Source organism: Equus przewalskii, chromosome 10, assembly GCF_037783145.1.
Source record: "Equus przewalskii isolate Varuska chromosome 10, EquPr2, whole genome shotgun sequence".
Classification (NCBI taxonomy): Eukaryota; Metazoa; Chordata; class Mammalia; order Perissodactyla; family Equidae; genus Equus; species Equus przewalskii.
Genome location: NC_091840.1, coordinates 56,117,803 through 56,136,323, shown reverse-complemented (window position 1 = coordinate 56,136,323; position 18,521 = coordinate 56,117,803). Strand labels below are relative to the sequence as shown.

General features: G+C 41.9%; 1 protein-coding gene across 2 annotated transcripts in view; it reads right to left on the bottom strand.

The window, feature by feature from the left end:
• Nucleotides 1-18,521, bottom strand: part of COX10 (cytochrome c oxidase assembly factor heme A:farnesyltransferase COX10) — a 127,940-nt gene that overhangs the window by 25,153 nt on the left and 84,266 nt on the right. For both annotated transcript variants that reach the window (XM_008541982.2, XM_070561138.1), the window contains exon 5: nucleotides 13,407-13,477. In XM_008541982.2, coding sequence (XP_008540204.1) covers nucleotides 13,407-13,477 — 71 coding nt within the window. The remainder of the gene's footprint in view (nucleotides 1-13,406; nucleotides 13,478-18,521) is intronic.

Below are 18,521 nucleotides of genomic sequence, written 5' to 3'. Positions count from 1 at the left end.
TGAAAAACTTTTTTTCAAGAAAGAAAACAAAGCAGGTCTGAGCTGAGTGAGTTTTTGAAAATCAACAGAAAGAATCTTATTAATCAAAGAGGAGGATAAGAAAGATGCAGGCTGGGAAAAAAAAAAGTTAAGGTGCACCTTAGCCCACTGTGGACCTCTGAGATTCAGCCTTCTAATTCACGGAGAAGCAAATGGTGACCTGAATTATGCTACATCGATTCAGCTTAAATTAAGGAGAGGCTATTTATACAAAGACTCTGGGATTTCCAAAGAGAGGGGATTCCTATTGTTTGATCCCACCTACGAACATCAAGTTTCTAGGGTAGCGGTCCAATCTCAGCACAGTTCTCACACGCCCTGAGCACAAGGACCGCCTGCTGAATTCCTCCATTACCCCCAGCTCCCTGGGCACCTCGTGCCTGCCACACGGGAGACATACTTTCTCCTTTTGCCTGGTTGAGCCAGATGGCTTAATTCTCTGACCCCTCCCTTTCTAATTTATAGGACTCGATAAAAAAAGCAGGTTTGTTCATCTACATAAAATTAGGGTAAGTGAATTTTAGAGTCTTTGAAAAGCTTTAATGAAACACAATTTATAAAAAATGAAGCTAGGAAATAAAACTGTCCCTTCCTGTGGCCTGTAGACTCCCTGGGCGCTGCGTGCGCGTGTGGCTACCTGGAGATAAAGGTGCGGAGGTAGGTGACTCCATCTCCTGTACAGCCGGCTTGGGAGCGGAGCCTGTGGTCTGGGACGGTCTTTGCAAACACAGACGTCCAGAGGAGCGGGCTGGCAATATGCAGGGCAGAGTGGGCCTCCTTTAAGAAGCAGGAAGTGCTGAGGACTATGGGAACTGCTCTTCAGGTTTGGCTGGCAGACAGATACCATGCGGGAAAGCGCCAAAGAAGCCCAGAAATGTGGGGTTTTATGTTAAAATTTGCTCTTTTTAAATGTTGGCAACGGTAGAAACGCACAGCAGGGCAAACAAAGAACGCCTCTTCAGGATTTGGGCTGTTGGCTGCTGTTTTGCAGCGTGCGGTTCAGGTGAAAGGTCTGTTCTTGAAGCACTTGCAGCCCCTGCGCCCTGGAACTGACCCCCGCCCCCCATACCTCCCGGTACTTCTCTCCAACTTTCGTGTGGCCATTTCTTCCTCATCCTCCCAGATTCTGCCTAGGCATCAGAACAAGTCCTGCAAGAACATTTCCCTCATCCCTGGCTCCTGCCCAGCCCTCCCTCCGGGTAATCCCCACGCCCGCAGGCCCGCACAGGGCTTCTTATTCCTGCTGCTGCCTTGCCAGCCCATCCCACCACATCATAACTTCAGTGCCTCCTCTCTGTACCATGCATCCTTATGTTCCCTGTCTCTAAGACTGGTGCCCAAAATGTTGTGTGAAACAAACTTTTACAAACCATGCAAAAGCGAGAACCCTATCTTAAGACTATGGTTCACACAATACCAAGAAATGGGATAGCATTTGATCCTGTCAAACCTTTTCACATCATCTTATTTGAAAAGAGAAGTTTGGGGCCGGCCCCATGGCATAGTGGTTAAGTTCGGCGTGCTGTTTCGGCAGCCTGGGTTCTCGGGTTCAGATCCCAGGCGTGGACCTACACAACTCGTCATTCATGCTATGGCACTGACCCACATATAAAGTGGACGAAGACTGGCAACAGATGTTAGCTCAGGGCTAATCTTTGTCAGCAAAAGAAAAAAAGGAGAGAAGAAATAAAGTGATAGGACGTTAGACTAAATGACTCCAGATTATTAGTAAAAGGTGTTTGCTCCTATGCCTTACTTCTCACGTGGCTACGAGTGATTGACTAAGTTACTATGATGCGATACTTAACTCTTTATATTCAAATTTATTAGAATATCTGAATATTTTCCAGATATTCAGTTTTGGGACCTGAAAAAGGGATATGGGACCTGAAGAACCACCCCCCAAGATTGCTGTCAACAAATGGATACAACTCATGATGCTTCAAAATAATCATAAATGCTTTTTTTTCCTTATGACCATGAGAGAAGGGAATGTTAACTTTCAGAAAATCCCAGCGTTCCTCTCATCACCCATTGTAATGACTAAGCATGATGATGTGTACAAAAACTTTCTGCTGGCTCTTCACACCATGGTTCATGGTTCATAAGAATAAAGTTCTGTACATTAGCGCCACTATTATTAAGTTGAAACCAAACTGTTTTTCTGGCCATTTCGAACGACTGGTTAACATTAAAAAAAGAAATTTCTATACTTATAAAATGTTTATGTTCTTATTACATTTGCAATATATACACACCAAGAGACTAATCATAACAACGCTCAGAAACTGCGCAGAGCTTCAGCCTGGTCCGGGTGCACGTCTGCGAGACGAGTGGGACTGGGGGATGAATAATATTCGCAGCTCCCCTGCAGCCCGCAAAATGTTTACATTTGCTTAAGTGCTTACTGGTAAAACCTTCAGCAAATTTGAAAAATGTCTCCTGTAAATCCCTATAATACTTAAGCTAAACCCTGTTCTTTAAGTTAATAATGCCAACTAAACAATCCATTCATTTCATTTTGAAAACTCAATCTTCATTGTTCATTTAAAAACCAGGTACTGGCTGAGCCTGATTCCAAGTGTTTAATTTATCCTCTCTAAATAACCTTTCACTCTCCTCTTATCGTTCTATCTCTCCTGCTTAGAGCCCACACCTAAAGCTTACAAGTTATGGATCACTCTCATCTGATCCATTAAGTTGGAAAAACTAATGCTGACATGTGTTATTTCTCTGTCAACATCACCAAGCTGGAAAATGGATAATTCAAAGGGGACATAATCAAAATACAGATGTGTTTCAAAATAACAAGGAAGAAGGCCCAGTCTGGGCCCCACTTCTTCAGGAAGCTTTCGCTGTCCAATCTGTCCTTATCTGTATCTTCTTTTTTTGACCTCCCAGAGAACTTCTTGTTTGTACCAATTCACTCATTTCACTGAAAACGTATTTATGAGTGGCTTTGTCCTGTCTGCTAAGCATTTTATGAATCTGGCTAATTTTTTCACCCAGATTATAAGCCTTTTTTGAGCATAATAAAAATAAAACTGACAATGCTGGTAACATTATAGGTAATCAACAGATTCTTAATGAATTAAATTAAACAAGGGAATTAGTTAATTCTAAAACATAGAGAAGAAACGTTAGGCCTTTACATTCTTAAGAAAGTTAATTTTAATTAGGATAGATCAGGAAAAGGTTATTACTTAAAAAAAATACACGTGTAAGATACATGAGAAATTTAAGTCTGAAAGACTTCAAGTTAAAGATGGCAGATTAGAGGTGTCTGTAGCCTCTGTCCTCTCTGAAAACAAAGAAGAGAACATAACACAGAAAACTCCAACTTTGATAAACCAGGAAACACTGCTACAGAAGAGGTGCCCAACGCAGGGAGGATGGCCAGAGGATGCATCCTCTGTGCATCTGAGGGAAACGCACGACTCAGTCAACGTGCAGCTTAAGAATCTCTTCCTTAGGCTTTGACTACAAATCACGGAAAGAGCTGGACCTGAAGTGTGTGTACTGGGGGTGGGGGAGTGGATCATAGTTAGAAAGTTACGAAGCAGAATCAGGGCTTGAGACACACACCTGGCCGAGAGCAAGCTCAAGTGATGTGGAAGCAGCCCTGGAAGGAGCAGCCTTGGGTCCTTCTGGCCCCCTCACTCCCTGCCCCCATGCTTAATTGTCCCCACATTCCTTTCCCTTGCCACAGGGCCTGGAACAGGGATGAAATATCTGGCCTAAGCTTGGGCAATCAAATTTTCTCCCACAAGGCTTTAGAAGTGGAACAGATGACTCAGCCGGGAGACCCTGGGGGCTAAGGCTGAGGTTACCATTCTGATGACGGGTCAATTCAAGAGAAAGTGGGATCAGAAGAACCAATATGCAGAGAGATAAAAATACAGTGGAAGTACAGGGAAAAGCAGAGATAAACAGTGGGGGTGGAAGCTAAAGTGTAACTGGTGAAGTGGTGAGTGGTGAGTCTTTCCAGAAGTCTGGCTACAAAAAGAGGAGAGTAGAAGAGAAACAAGATGGAGCCGCTGATATAAGAGACTTTTCTCTAAGACAGAAGGACCACTTGTTCAAATATCATGCCAGAAGAAAAGGGCAGTGGGGTGGGGAGAGGTACTGAGAGACCCAGGGAGAGTCTGAGCGCAGCACCTGCTCTCAGGCAAGCTGGCCTCTAGGTCTTAGAGCCTGGAGACCAGCAGGTAGAAACGGGGTCCCAGAGGTCAATGGGCCCCCAAGTTCCAAAAACAGGTGTTAGATTCTGGCAGCTATAATCTGTGGAAAAATACTTGGTTCTTTCCTCCTAAGAAGAACTGAGGTATGCCAGGAACATCTCCTGGACATTCACTTTTAACCACTTCTCTGCCTCTGAGCCTCCCCAGGGCCACCCTAAAACTACAGAAGCCATGTTATCCAACTGGAACCAATGCTGCAAGTAAACACAGAGCTTCATTCAGCGAAGGAGTTCAAGGACACTGGACACCTGCGTGATATAAAAGGGGCGGGAAGGAAGGGAGCTCCCAGGGAGAATATAAAAGCAGCAGAGAAAGACGAGGCTCTGAGGGGTCAGATAAACTACTTCTTGATTTTGCCTGTGACAAGTTCCAGTCGCCAACACGTGCATCCAGACTACCAGAAGCTGTGGATCCCTAAGCCTCAGGGGAAGAGATACAGTTTGGTTTGGCTCCAAGTTAATAGGGATGAACCCTGTGGTGAGCAGCCGATACTAGAGGTTAAAACAGTGCCATTCTGACGCTCTGGAGCACTTCTCTCCAGACGTCCTCAAATGCTAGAGCTTCAGATGCCAGAGCTCTTTAGCCAAATGCACCATGACTCCGGGTTCATCCACGAGCATCTGGGATGCTTCCTAAGTGATGTGAGGTACAATGCACTCAGTTTCGTCAAGTGGCCCCCAAGCCATTAAAGACTGATAAATAATTCCATCATAAAGGCCCCAGAGCTGAAGTAAAAAGCAGACAGCCAACGGGGTCAAGTGTTCTCACAGAAATTACATTTGGTAATTAGAAACTGCAAAAGGATGTTTCTATTAACCACCTGCAATTATTGTAAGGCCACAGTGTTGTCTAGAATAGGCAATCAGAATAACTAATGGCTGCTTGTGTCTGCAAGAGTTCGGATGAATTTAAACATGTTATCTTAGTATAAAAATGCCTTTTCTTTCCACTAGTGAGGAAGACAGGAAAAACCATCTTTTCCCAAAGAATGGACACTTTTTTTTTTTACTGTGATACCTTAGGCATACAGAAATGTAGGTATTTATGTAGGTAACCAACAGATGATTAATTAAAACTACTGTCCTCTGTATTCTCCTTGGGAAAATAAAACAAATGATAATGTAACTTCATAGATTTTATTCACATTAAGTGGTATTTTAGCTGTAAAGATTTTCCCCTTTGACACTTAAAAAAATTACAGAAAATTTCTGTTGCCTAAAATGTAAAGGGTATGTTTTTGCTGTAATTGACTATTTCAGATATAGCCAATTATCTTCCTATTCCTTGTTTATTAAATATATTTGATGTCACTTTCTCCATCATCCGAAACAATATAGGTAAACAGCAGGTCAGTAAAAGGAAAGGCAAGCAGCACCAAGGCTGGCAATCAAAGACGTGACAGGACCGGACACTTTCCTTTTCTTGAAACACAGGGGAGCTGCAGTTAATTCAGTTTATTTAGGTCAGGCCCTAAGGTGAAAATATATTATACTCAAAATTATCCTTCAAAGTTCCCTGAAGTCACCCATTAAGTACAAGTGAGGTTATCTATGTACAATTCTGGAAATAATGACTATGTCCACTAAAGCTTGAGAATCACTGAGTTCAATTAAAAGAGGGAACAAAAGAAAAGTCTGTATTTAGATGGCTGGGCATTCATACCACTCTGCCTTTAAGAGGACTCTCAGTAGAGCAGAGGTGGAGAATTCTAAGGGGTTCTGCTCCCTGCAGCGTTTACGCCACTCTGTCTAAACAGTGAGCGCTGGCAACCCAACTAAATAGCCACCTTTTCTGTTGTGGCGGTTGAGAGGATTTGACTGCCAGAGGGGCTGCGCCTTCTCTGGGGATGTTCTAATGTCTGCTTTGCTACTCTACCTTACAATGAATTATGTGGTGCTTGTACAAAGAGCTGCAGAATTTAGGAAAGGTGGAGATGTTGATAGCAGATGGGAACATTTCAGAGAAGAGGTGCTATCACCTAAGACTTCTCTGCCTAGCCCAGTTTCACGGGGCAGTGGGTCTGTGAAGCAGCTCGCGTTGGCATGCCAGAAGCAGGACTCCTACAGTCGGTTTTGCATATTCACCTTGTATCTTGTGCCCTTGCTAAATTCACTTCTTCGTTCTGGTAGCTTTATTATAGATTTGTTTCAATTTTCCATGTAAACAATCACATTGTCTGTTTCATTTCCTCCTTTCTAATACACATGCCCTTTATTTCTTCTTCTTGCCTTGTTGTACTAGTCAGGAGCTCCAGAACAACACAGACCATGGCCCACTTCCTACAGAAGAGCCCTCACAACTTAGTGTGGCAGGTACATCTTCCCCAACCTCCTTCCCAGCTTAGCTCCTTACTATTCTCCTATGCCACTCCTCCCCTCGAAGTCCAGCCAGGCCATTTGTTTTTATCCTTAAACACACATTTTGTACTTCCCTCTCTGTACCTTTGCTTACCATGCTCATCTTGCCTGGCATGGTCTTTGCTTTATTGTCCACCTATCCAAAGTCGATTCATCTGTCAGGGTCTACAAGTTCTCTCTTTAACGTGCATGCTCACTTTCTCTCTTAATTCCCCACTCCTGTCCTTCTCATTGCCTTGATGCCGTATGTCAGGTGTTCATGCCTCAGTGTCTTCATGTCTGTATCTCCCCAGCCTGGGAGGTCACTTCTACTTCTCTAACATCTGTCTGTCCATCTGTCCATTTGTCCATCTGTCTGTCTGACCATCTGTCCATCCGTCCATCCATCCACCCACCCATCCACCCCTCACATTAAGCAGCAGCGATCTGCCAGACGTGATGGCTAACATACACGCTCCACGATGTTAGGGATTTTTTTCTCTTTTGTTCACTGCTGTATCACAGCATTAAAAATGGTCTCTAGTACACATTAGGCACTCAGAAAATATGTTAATGACCTTAGGCATCAGAGATATACAGAAGACTCAATCCTTGTCTTGGAAGAACTCACAATGTAATAAAGAGTCACAGTAATAAACGTAATAAAGGAAAGAGACAGTGTGTACTAGGTTAGGGAGTGCTATGATAGAGAGATGTGCAAAGAACAATGAAAGCACCAGGACAAAACATCCGCCACCACCTCACTGCAGCATGGAAGTTGCTATCCCTTCCAGAAGAAGTAATGCTTGGCATAAAACCTACCCAGGCAATCAAAGGGCAAGGTGAGCACACCTGGCAGAGACGAGAGAAAGCACGGCACTCAGTGAAAAAATCAGCAGTTCCATTTAGTCACAATATAACCTATAAGCATAAATGAAAAAAGGAGAACCTAGTGGGGGATGAAGCTAGAAGGACCTGGAAGGATCAGACTCCTAAAGGCCTTAAATGACACAGTAAAGAATTTAAAACAAATTTTTTCTTAAATGTGTTTGGAAGACCCGCAAATGTTTTAAGCCAGAAACCAATGTGATCTCTTAAGGAAGACCTATCTGCCAGCCGAGTGGAAGAAAGATGGAAAGAGGGTTAGAGAGAAGGTAGAGAAACCAGTTGGGGTGTGGTTGTATAACCCACGCCAAACTGATGATGGCTTGAAACTAAAGCAGTGGGGTGAGGGCACGGACTCCAGGGTAATTCAGGAGGCTGAAAAGACATGATTTGTTGAATAATCAGATGAAGGGAATAAGAGAAATAGAAAGTCTAGAATGACTTACAGATGCCTGACTTTGGAATGTAAACTAACAAGTATATAAGGTAAAAGACAGATTTGGGAGAGAAAATGACGAACTCGGGTATACACTTATGGAATCCAGGATGCCTACAGGGACATCACAAAAAAGAGTCTCAAAGGGTTAGGCTCAGAAGAGCAATCTGGGCTGGAGGTACAGCAGTGTAGAGTGTAGTAACTGCACGGGAAGAGTGAGATGAGAAGGAGGACCACCGGCAAAGAGCAGTTAGAGGAGGAAGGAACAGAGAGAAGAGCTTGGAAAGGACAGCCAGAATGGCTCAGTTCTTACTCACTCTCGTTCTCAGCTTCAAGACCTCATTCCCTCTGATAAGTCACTCTTGACCTCCTCGGTTTGGGTCAGGTTCTCTCCTCTTCGTGCTCCCACATCATCTAAGCATGTCCCTATTATAGTATTTACCACCACACTTCTGGTGTCTAGCATGGTGCCGGGCTGGTAGGTGCATTCAAAAAATACATCTCTTGAGGGAACTCTACCTTTGATAACACTAAGTGTCCTTATGCACGTGTGTCGCCATCTCTTTAGTGTGATTCTAAGAGATGGAGACCATGTCATTTACCTCTTGGTAACTCTAGCAACCAGCAAACTTCTCTACAGGGACAACATTCTCCACAGACACGTCCAGATGATGACAGTATGAACGAAGGATTCAATAACCCCTGAACGAACTGAAGGAACCCTTGAATGAACTGGTCTTACCAACTTCAACATGATAATGGAAACATGTACCTTTCACTTTCTGAGTTCTCTTATTTGCCAAATGTTTTGCCTGCTTCTCCCTATGCCCTGAAACTAATCTGAATTTTTTGTTATTGCCTGATAAGTACCGAAATATTTATATTTCAAAGCAATTTTGAAAACGTATGCAAGTTCTGCAAACAACTCTACATTTGTCGAGTTTTAAACCTGTTCCCCAGCAATGCACTTTTATTTACATGGTTTTATTGATTTTATTGTTATCCCAACAATAATGTTATGAGATGAACAAGGTAGGAAATTTGATCCCATTCTACCTGTGAGGAAGCACTGGTATGGAAAGATTAATTCAATGACTTACCTAAACTTAGTCAGCTGGATAACATTTTTCACTGGACTATGATTACTATATGAAGAATACCTGAAGACTGAGATGTTTTTTATTATATAAATTTTTTAAAAATTGCTTTAAACTTTTCCCAGTCACCAAGTTAAAATTGGATTACAGCGAATCTGACTTTCTAATAAGAAGGTAAACTTCCCTGACATTTACCTTTATTACCTGGCTTTGAGTCTGCAGATTCAACTGCTCAAGTGGGTTTACTCGCTCTTCAATGTGAGTTCCTGGTATGTGACATATGAATTCTCTGCCAGAGAATAAAAGGGAGCTCTAAGCCCAATTCCCCCCTCACAACAATCATTCAGAGCCATGACATTTTTGCCAGAAATATCTAAACAAGTCAATTGACCATATTTATCTTTTCCAATTTATAAGAAAACATAAAAATATTGAGTATCATTTTAAAGAAGCTATTTAAAGGGGTCTGTATTTCAATGTCTACTCACAAACTGATTTAGATACATCATACTTTCCATTTACGTGTGTTTTCTTTTCTAGGCAAAATAAGCAACTGGAATTTGTATGAAATAGCCTTAAAAATAAGGAAATTCTGTGAACATCAGAATCATCACCATCATCCCCTTCATACAGGGTGGCATATAGTTATCATCCAAACTAGACATTGTTGACAGTGAAAGAGGACACCATCAACAATTCTGCTATGATAACAGGTGTAAGCCAGGATTATCCTGGGCAAACTGGGACGAACAGCCACTCGACCCTTAGCTGCCTTTACACTCATACCATGCAGCACAGCACTGTCCCTACATCATCTCTTTGATTACAGTTATCACCTAATTTTTAAAACTGGAACCTTCTCTCCTCTTTCTTTTCACTGTCTTGGTTTAACCCCTGGATCCAGCTGAACTGCTAGAGATGCATGCTTGGGCTAAGATCTCTGGCCAAGAGCGTCCTCCTCCCTGCTTGTTTCAAGGCCATACGCTCTAAGTGGTTCTCACTGGGAGCTGTTCTTTGGTATTCTGTCTCTGAGGATATTCTCCTAATACCATCAAAGTGTCCCTTCTTATTTTTTAAGAACTAACAGGCAGAAGTTTGGTCTCCCTAGAGTGGTGTTTTCTTTTCATGGACTAAGAGACTTTTAGAGACAGTTATGCGTAGTCGTTAGGAACTCAAAGTGTGGAGTCAAATGGACTAGGCTAAATTTTGGTTCTGTTACTTATTTGTAATACTTGTATCCTTATAGTTTTCTCACCTGAGTATTGGGGGGAAGTTAACAGCACTACCTCATGGTGCTATAATGAGAATTAACTCCAAATAATGTATGTATGCTTTTCATTATGATGTAACCATGAATTTACCAGGAAATGTAGAATGAAATTTACAGTTCAACCTTATTAACTATGTGAATTTGATAAGCTTTTCTTGTGATCTTACCATTTATCCCATGTTCTGTTTTCCCTAACCCTGATTTTCTTTACATATTTCTCTATTTTACTAAAATAGTCTTATGATACCTTTAATCTTTTCTGAATAAAGAATAAATTAAACAAACAAAAAAGCACCATCTTCTGCGTCAGCTCCATCAGCCATTTAGTGCCCACATTCCTCACCATGTTTTTCTAGGAGAGAGGACTAAAAGCACGGCAGCCGTGCACACACAATTGCACCGACAGGTCCATGCAAGCAAAGAGCTCCTTCAGGGCATTTCCCCAGGTCCTCAGGAAATCGCAGAACGAGTCCAGGCATATGTTTCTTTCCTTAAGTATTACTATACTAGCTTACTGCCTTAGAATATAATTTTGTTCAGAATAAAAATTTTCAAAAAAACCCTATCATTTGAAAAAGTTAATAAAAAATATTTTTTCCATAAGTGTTCACAGTATGTCTTTATTTTTTATTTTTGTTTTCTTTTCCTTTTTCTCCCCAAAGCACCTCCCTGGTACATAGCTGTATATTCTTAGTTATGGGTCCTTCTAGTTGTGGCATGTGGGACGCCACCTCAGCATGGCTTGATGAGTGGTGCCATGTCCGTGCCCAGGATTTGAACCGGTGAAATCCTGGGCCACCGCAGTGGAGCATGAGAACCCATCCACTCAGCGACGGGGCTGGCCCCCCATAGTATGTCTTTAGAATGGATAGAAACCACACTATGTACAAAGGCTGAAATAGCTGTCATCAGCAAAAGACTTTGAAGGATTTCTCCCCCAGGCTTCCTATACACTTCCCATCAACAATGACAGGGGTCACCCTTTACACACCAAACTGTAGACTAAGCCTATGAAGTCGTATAGGCTCAACAAAGCAGATGGGCCCAAATCAAATGGGGTAGTAAATACCAAAAAGAGAATTTCAAAATAAACTGGCTAGGCTTTGTACTTAAATGCCCAATAGCTGTTATGAACATGAGAACCACTAAAGCTAAGAAATAAACGTTAATGGGTAGTCTGTAAAACTTTCCACTATATCCCTATGGTCAGCCACTTATAAAATATCTGTGTAGTTGATAATAATTTACTAAATTATAATAAACACTAACTGGCAAGAAGTAAAATCTTCTGTTTTAAAACTACGATTCTCAATATAAGATTTCTGCCCCAGACTCATAACAGCTCCTTGTACCTATTTAATAAAATACATCCTAGCTGTAAAAATAAGTTTGAGTCACTTTTTTCAGGCCTATAATTTGCCCTCTAAAATAGCAATTAAGTTTATTATCATAAATGAGATTCTGCCTGGGTCATCTTGCAAATAAAAGATGAAGTTACAAGTTTAACGAGACTAAACTGTGCAGCAGCCTCTCTCCTTTAAAGGAGCGACACTGCCAGTATCAACCACGAAGGCCATGATGCTCCTCCCTCCTGGCTGTGATGACAGGCCGCTCTCCCCAGTGTGGGAAACGACAACACTGGGCAAAGAAAGACTAGGTACCAGTAGAATGACGGGCCTTTATCTAATTACTACTATATGCTGAATGGCTACTTGCTGGGCTTGCCTCCTATTTCCCTGGGTTCTAAAGGAAAGTACGATTTCGCTGAGGAAAAACAACTGGATAGAAATTGCAAATAAGTAAGAATTCACCTGTGATATGACCAGTGGCAAGAGCAGCTTGTAGTTTTTGAGATGGTTATAGAGGTTGCATTCGCCCCTCTAAAACAACTTTACTCAAATAAAAATTCTTCTGACACTGTCTAAACATAAACACAGCAGATAGCTATATTTCTATTTCAAAAAAGGAGATAAAATATCATCAGATATGAGATTTCTGTTCTTACATATTGTCATCCGGCTCTACTGCCCTTTTCAATATAATGGCATTTTAAATTCAATTAAGAATTAAATGGCTACAAACAGCTAATATTAAAAATCAGTTAACACAGGGGCTGGCCCTGTGGCTGAGTGGTTAAGTTCGCATGCTCCGCTGCAGGCGGCCCAGTGTTTCATTGGTTCGAATCCTGGGCGCAGACATGGCACTGCTCATCAAGCCACGCTGAGGCAGCGTCCCACATGCCACAACTAGAAGAATCCACAACGAAGAATATACAACTATGTACCGGGGGGCTTTGGGGAGAAAAAATAAAAAATCTTAAAAAAAAAAAAATCAGTTAACACAGGTTTATGTGACTGTATCTGTATTTGTTTCCTTTATTGTTTTATTTCATATGTGTGATTATTTGATCCATAAGTGTTACCCCAATAAACTCGAATGCTCCATGAAGGCATTGTCTGGAAATGTGAAGAGAGGATTCACCAATTTAGGACAATCAGGAGAAACTATTTGGCTCTTTTTATTCTTCTCAGCTTGTGATATCTATTGAATTTTAAAAAATATTTTAAAATGCCAGTTTTGAGGTCTCCGGGAAGTAAAATGTTTAATTATTAACCATTAGTGATATTAAAATATTTATACGCCTTTTAGTTCTACTTAATTGAATTTGGTAGAAAGGAGAGTAGTGGAGGCAGCACTTTACTTGGCATGTAGCAGCATTATCAGTTTATCTGAAGAAAGAAGGCCTCCGACATAGCTTTCTTCTGAGACTCTATATGGATCTGTCTGAAATCATCTGTTAATGGAACGCTTTTATCTTCAGCCACTACAAGTCAAACAAGTCCATCTCTCAAAGTTGAACTTAATAAAGAAATCTACCACATTGAGTTACTCCCACAACAGGACTGCAAACCTGGGCTGCATTCAGTGCTCTGCAGTCCGTGTCAGTTAGAGCTGGTGAGCCCCGTGTGTCTGCACCAACATGTCCCTCTGGGGGTGTGCTACTTTCACTTCACAACTCAAGGCAAAAGGCTGGGAAATGATTCAGGATGAATAAGCAAACGAATGTTCTATAAGGCAGGAGAGACTGAGTCACAATTTTACCTGATCTGTCCACGAACCAGAGGTCTGTTCTTTGTTCTATTCATGTTTGAATCAAACGGCACTTCAAAAAACTGCAAAAAGATGGGAAGAAAAAGACAGAAAACATTAAATATAACATGAAACAATTCTCTTCTGCTTTGGATCTACAGTTTCTTACACAGTGAGTTTCATTTTAATTTTGATAGTACAAACTAATATTCTTGGTACTTTTTGGAGGAAAATTTTCTGGGAGAGACATATTTTAAAAATTATATACACTGCCAGAAATATGCACAGTCCCACTTTTATCCACTTTGAAAATTACTTGTTAAATATACAGTTGCATTCTTCAAAGCCACGGTTTCAGGTTTAAAGCATTAGTGTTGGAAATGATTTCAGAACCTGTCACACATCCCAACGCCTGTGAATCAACCCACTCTGGGAAACAGGCTACTAAAGTCAAGAACCGGGGCTGAAGTTATTAAGATCCCAGATGAAACTGTACACGAACCATGAGGTTATGCCTCGAGTAGGGCAGCCATCCCTCACTGCCTGGAGAGTTCTCCTTCACACCTGTGGCCCCAGCAGCATTAACAGCAACTCCTTCGCTCTTGAAGCACCCCAGTTTGGACGATATATTGGTCTGGTCACCCTAACAATGAAGGACTGTTTCCCGTTTATCTGTTAAAGGACAAGGTCCAGGGGATCATCAAAATTCACTTTCCAAAGCCTTGACAAACTGCACGAGACGTTCTTAAATTTGTTATCAATGTCTCTTACCCGTCACCTTTTTTGGTACAAGAGAGTCTTCAAAAGATGTGCCGATGAGGTTATTATTGAGAATGCCTTTGACTAAATGGGCTTAAAGCAAATCAGTAGATGAAATGAGAAGAAATGAGAATTCAGTTGAAGGCTTAAGTCAGTACTTCCCCAACTATGTTCTCTAACAGTCGTGGAGCTGCCCTGAAAAGAACATCTCCAAGGTCCAATCACATGAGTATAATTCAGGCTCCGGGAAATCGAATTAACATCGCTTAGCCAGCGTTTCCCAAACTTATCTAACCATGAAATCTTTTTCAAGAAAATGTATTTAACAGATTTTGGAACTATCTGGTCTGCGTCTCTCCAAGTGATAAGGATCATTTCTTACTCAGGTCTTATGAGCCGTAGGTCTCTGTCAGGGAGTTGTATTCAATAGGTGTTCTATAAATGTCAGAAAAAGAGGTACTAGGGCTAAAAGATAAGTCGAGAAATAAAGTAACATTTTGTTTATTTTATAAAATCACCTAGTACTATTTACTAATACGTAAATGTTAACATGAAAGAAAATTTTATCCTGAACTATTTGAGAATTTAGACTTTATAGGTTAAGACATCTGGTAAGACGTCTTTCCCTTCATTTTATAAAAAAATCTGACATATGTTTCCTTTCTCCTTAACCTATGGTACTCGACTGTCTTTACTTTTTTTTTTTTTTTACAATGTTTTAATATCCCTAAACACAATGATATCTTCTAATAAAGCGATTTTTTTCTTCTTTCATTCGCTTCGAGTTACTGTGTTCACTCAGAGCACTCTGGGTAGAGTCATGCTCAGTGAGGATTCCCTGTCATTTGGCAAGCCTAGGGTCTCACACCTGGCTCTAAGGACTGTCCTGTTGCCCATTTAGCCAATGGTTGGGTGTCTGGTATTCTCAGACCTCTGAAATAAAACCACACACCAATAATCACCACTACTATTCCCACAACAGCATAAGAGAGCATGTATTATATATAGGAATTATGAGAATAACAGACACTCTTTCAGATGGCTGACCTTTAGTAAGGATGGGCTATGCATGTTAAGCATTTTGCAGGCATTGTAAAAGGAAATGCCAGCTGAGTCTGGGTTTTCAGAGCTTCCTGGCTACAACTGCAGCCCTAAACGTCAGGGAATGTGCACCGCCTGATCTGCTCTACCCGAGGCCATGACTCCATGAGAAGTCCCCGATTAGGAGAGGGCAGTGCTCATTCTCCAGGTGGCTTTTTTGAACTGGATTCTGTTGCAAGCAACTGTGGCAGCTACTCTTTTTATCGATTGCAGAGGAGTTCACTTTACAGATATATCATAAACCAATCCCATAGAGATGAAGGTTCAGGTTGTTCTTCATCATTCTGTATTATAAACATCCCTAAACATGTATCTGCTTATGTATGCAGTTACTCCTGCAGGATAAATCCCTAGACTAATCCCCTCCCTTTCTAAAACACAGTCCTCTCTTGACTTGGATACACTACTTAAGAGCAGTTCTCCTAATTCTACATTCTCCCCATGCTCCTCTTCAGGCTCATTATTCAGTCAACACAATTTCCTGAGCACTTACCAAAGGCCATCCAATGAGGACACAACGGTTAATTCAATTCAGTACCTACTTGCAAGAAATTCACTCTAATGCAGGGATCAGCAAACTAGAGCTCATGGACCACATCCAGCCTGCAGCTGTTTTTGTACGGCCCACGAGCTGAGAATGCTGTTCACGTTTTGTGTGTGTGTGAGGAAGATTTGCCCTGAGCTAACACCTGTTGCCAATCTTCCTCTGTTTTTCTGCTTGAGGAAGATTAACCCTGAGCTAACATCTGTGCCAGTCTTCCGCTACTTTGTATGTGGGATGCCTCCACAGCATGGCTGACAAGTGTAGGACAGCACTGGGATCTGACCCCACGAACCCTGGGCTGCCGAAGCAGAGCGCGTGGAATGTTAACCACTTGGCCATGGGGCGGGTCCTTACATTTTTTTTTAATGATTAAAAAAGAAAAACCAAAAGACGAATATTTTGTGACATGTGACAATTATATGAAAGTGAGAGTTCAGTGTTCATAAACAGAGTTTTATTGGAATTCAGCCACACTCATTTGTCTACATATTGCTATGGATGCTTTTATACCACAATGGCAGAGTTGGGGAGCTGTAACAGAGATGATATGGCCTAGAAAACCTAAAATGTTTACTATCTGGTCCTTTTCAGAAAAAAGTTTGCTGACCCCTAATCTAATGGAAAGGCTGGGATATAAGAACCCAGATAATTATAATAATGTGTATAGTACAACGAAAGAGAAATGTGCAAAAGATTACGGGCTCTGAACCAGCTAGGGAGGCAGGAAAAATATCCTTCAAGCACTCTTAAGTGGGCTTCAGGATTCAGCAGGAGTCAGATGACTTGAGGGGGGACTGGAGGGGAGGGAAGAGCGCTCTGGACACAGGGAAGCATGCAGAAAGAAAGGCATGCGAGGCAGAAATGTCATGACGTGCTTAGAAAGAACGCAGCGTAGCACAGAGGCTAAGGGCTTTGTGGATAGAGAAATCAGGGCTACACTTCGATTGCATCACTTACTCATGGCTGTGCAACCTTGTCTGAAACCCAGTTTCCTCACCTGTAAAATGACGATACCAATACGTAAGTTGCAAGGTTGATGTAAGAATGAAGAAGATACTGATATACAGTATAACACTTGGCAGATAGAAGGGGCTGGGTGATGATACTTTAACTACCCTTACTATCAGTGTTGCTGGCCGGCTGGTGATGGAGCTCCAGAGGCAGGCAGAGAGCCAGATCACAGACAGCTTCACATGCCACGCTCATGGGCCATGACTCTCGTGTGGGAGATGGATTTTGGATAGATCACTATGACTGCCACTTGAAGGATGGTTTTGACAAAACAGACTGTAATGGCCTGGGGGAGGGATGATGAGGGCCTGAAGAGCAGCCGTGGCAGCGGAGAGGAAGAGGAACCAACATCCTCCTTTACCCTCTAACACATGGGCCTTGCCCACAGTGCAGACCCCAGCCCTCTGCACCCCTCTCCTATCTTTAAGTAAAACCAGTACGTGTGCAGCCCTAACTTTTCTCCTGAGCTCTGGTTTTGTAATGTCACTTGATTGCTGGTGTTTTTCATTTGGATGTTTTAAAATAATCACAAATTCACTGTGTCCCAAACTGAACTCAACACCCTTCCCTGAAAATCAGGTACCTCTCCAGAGTTCATTATTTGTCAAATATACAACCTTTTCTCTTACAACTCATAACAAAATCTTTAGAAGCAACTGTGATTTCTTCTATTCATTGGCCAACTATATTCAATTCATCACCAAGTCCTGATAATTTGGACTTCCTGATAATTTGGACTACTGAATCATCATAAAACTATTTGCTCAAAAATATTTAATGGAGGGGCCGGCCTGGTAGCGCAGTGGTTAAGTGTGCACGTTCCGCTTTGGCGGCCCGGGGTTCACCGGTTCGGATCCCGGGTGCGGACATGGTACTGCTTGGCACACCATGCTGTGGTAGGCGTCCCACATATAAAGTAGAGGAAGATGAGCATGGATGTTAGCTCAGGGCCAGTCTTCCTCAGCAAAAAGAGGAGGATTGGCAGCAGTTAGCTCAGGGCTAATCTTCCTCAAAAAAAAAAAAATTAATGGTCTCCTCATTGCTCATTCCCCAACGGACTTTGAAAGTCGAAACTCTTTAAATGTTACATTGTTTGAAGGCCTCCCCGATCTAACCCCACCACTATTTCCAACCATACCACTTACTTTATTTCTACCCCTCTGTCACACTTGTCATTGTCTTACGAACACAGCTAAGGGCCCTCAGGAGTTGGAGATTTAGCCAGTTTCTAACTCTGAGGTTGGAAGAAATATTTAGTGTCTAGAGCCTTAGTTTCCTCAGCAGCAAATGAGAAGAACTCCTCTAACAAAATTGCTGTGAGGACTCACCATGTAAAGGACTTCTGCCCATTTCTCACCTACGTCTGCACCCATTGATTAGACTGACATCGCCCAAATCTTCACCTAACAAATGTGACCTTTCTTTCAAGACTAAGGTCAAGTTCAACTACCCAAACTGAAGCCTAAACCTCTGATTTAATGTGATCCCTACCTCCTTTCAATCCCCATGACACTTGTCTGAACCACTTGGAAACGTGGTTGCACCTTATGTGAAATTGAAATAATGCAATTAAAATAAACACCTGTCAAGAATTATATAATTAAAAAGGTAGCAAATCAAGTGAATAAATCTGTTGTGATTTCACACCATAGCAGTGTCACTCTAGTTGGTAAATAAAAATATAGATTGTCTGAGGCTGACCGGGCGGCGTT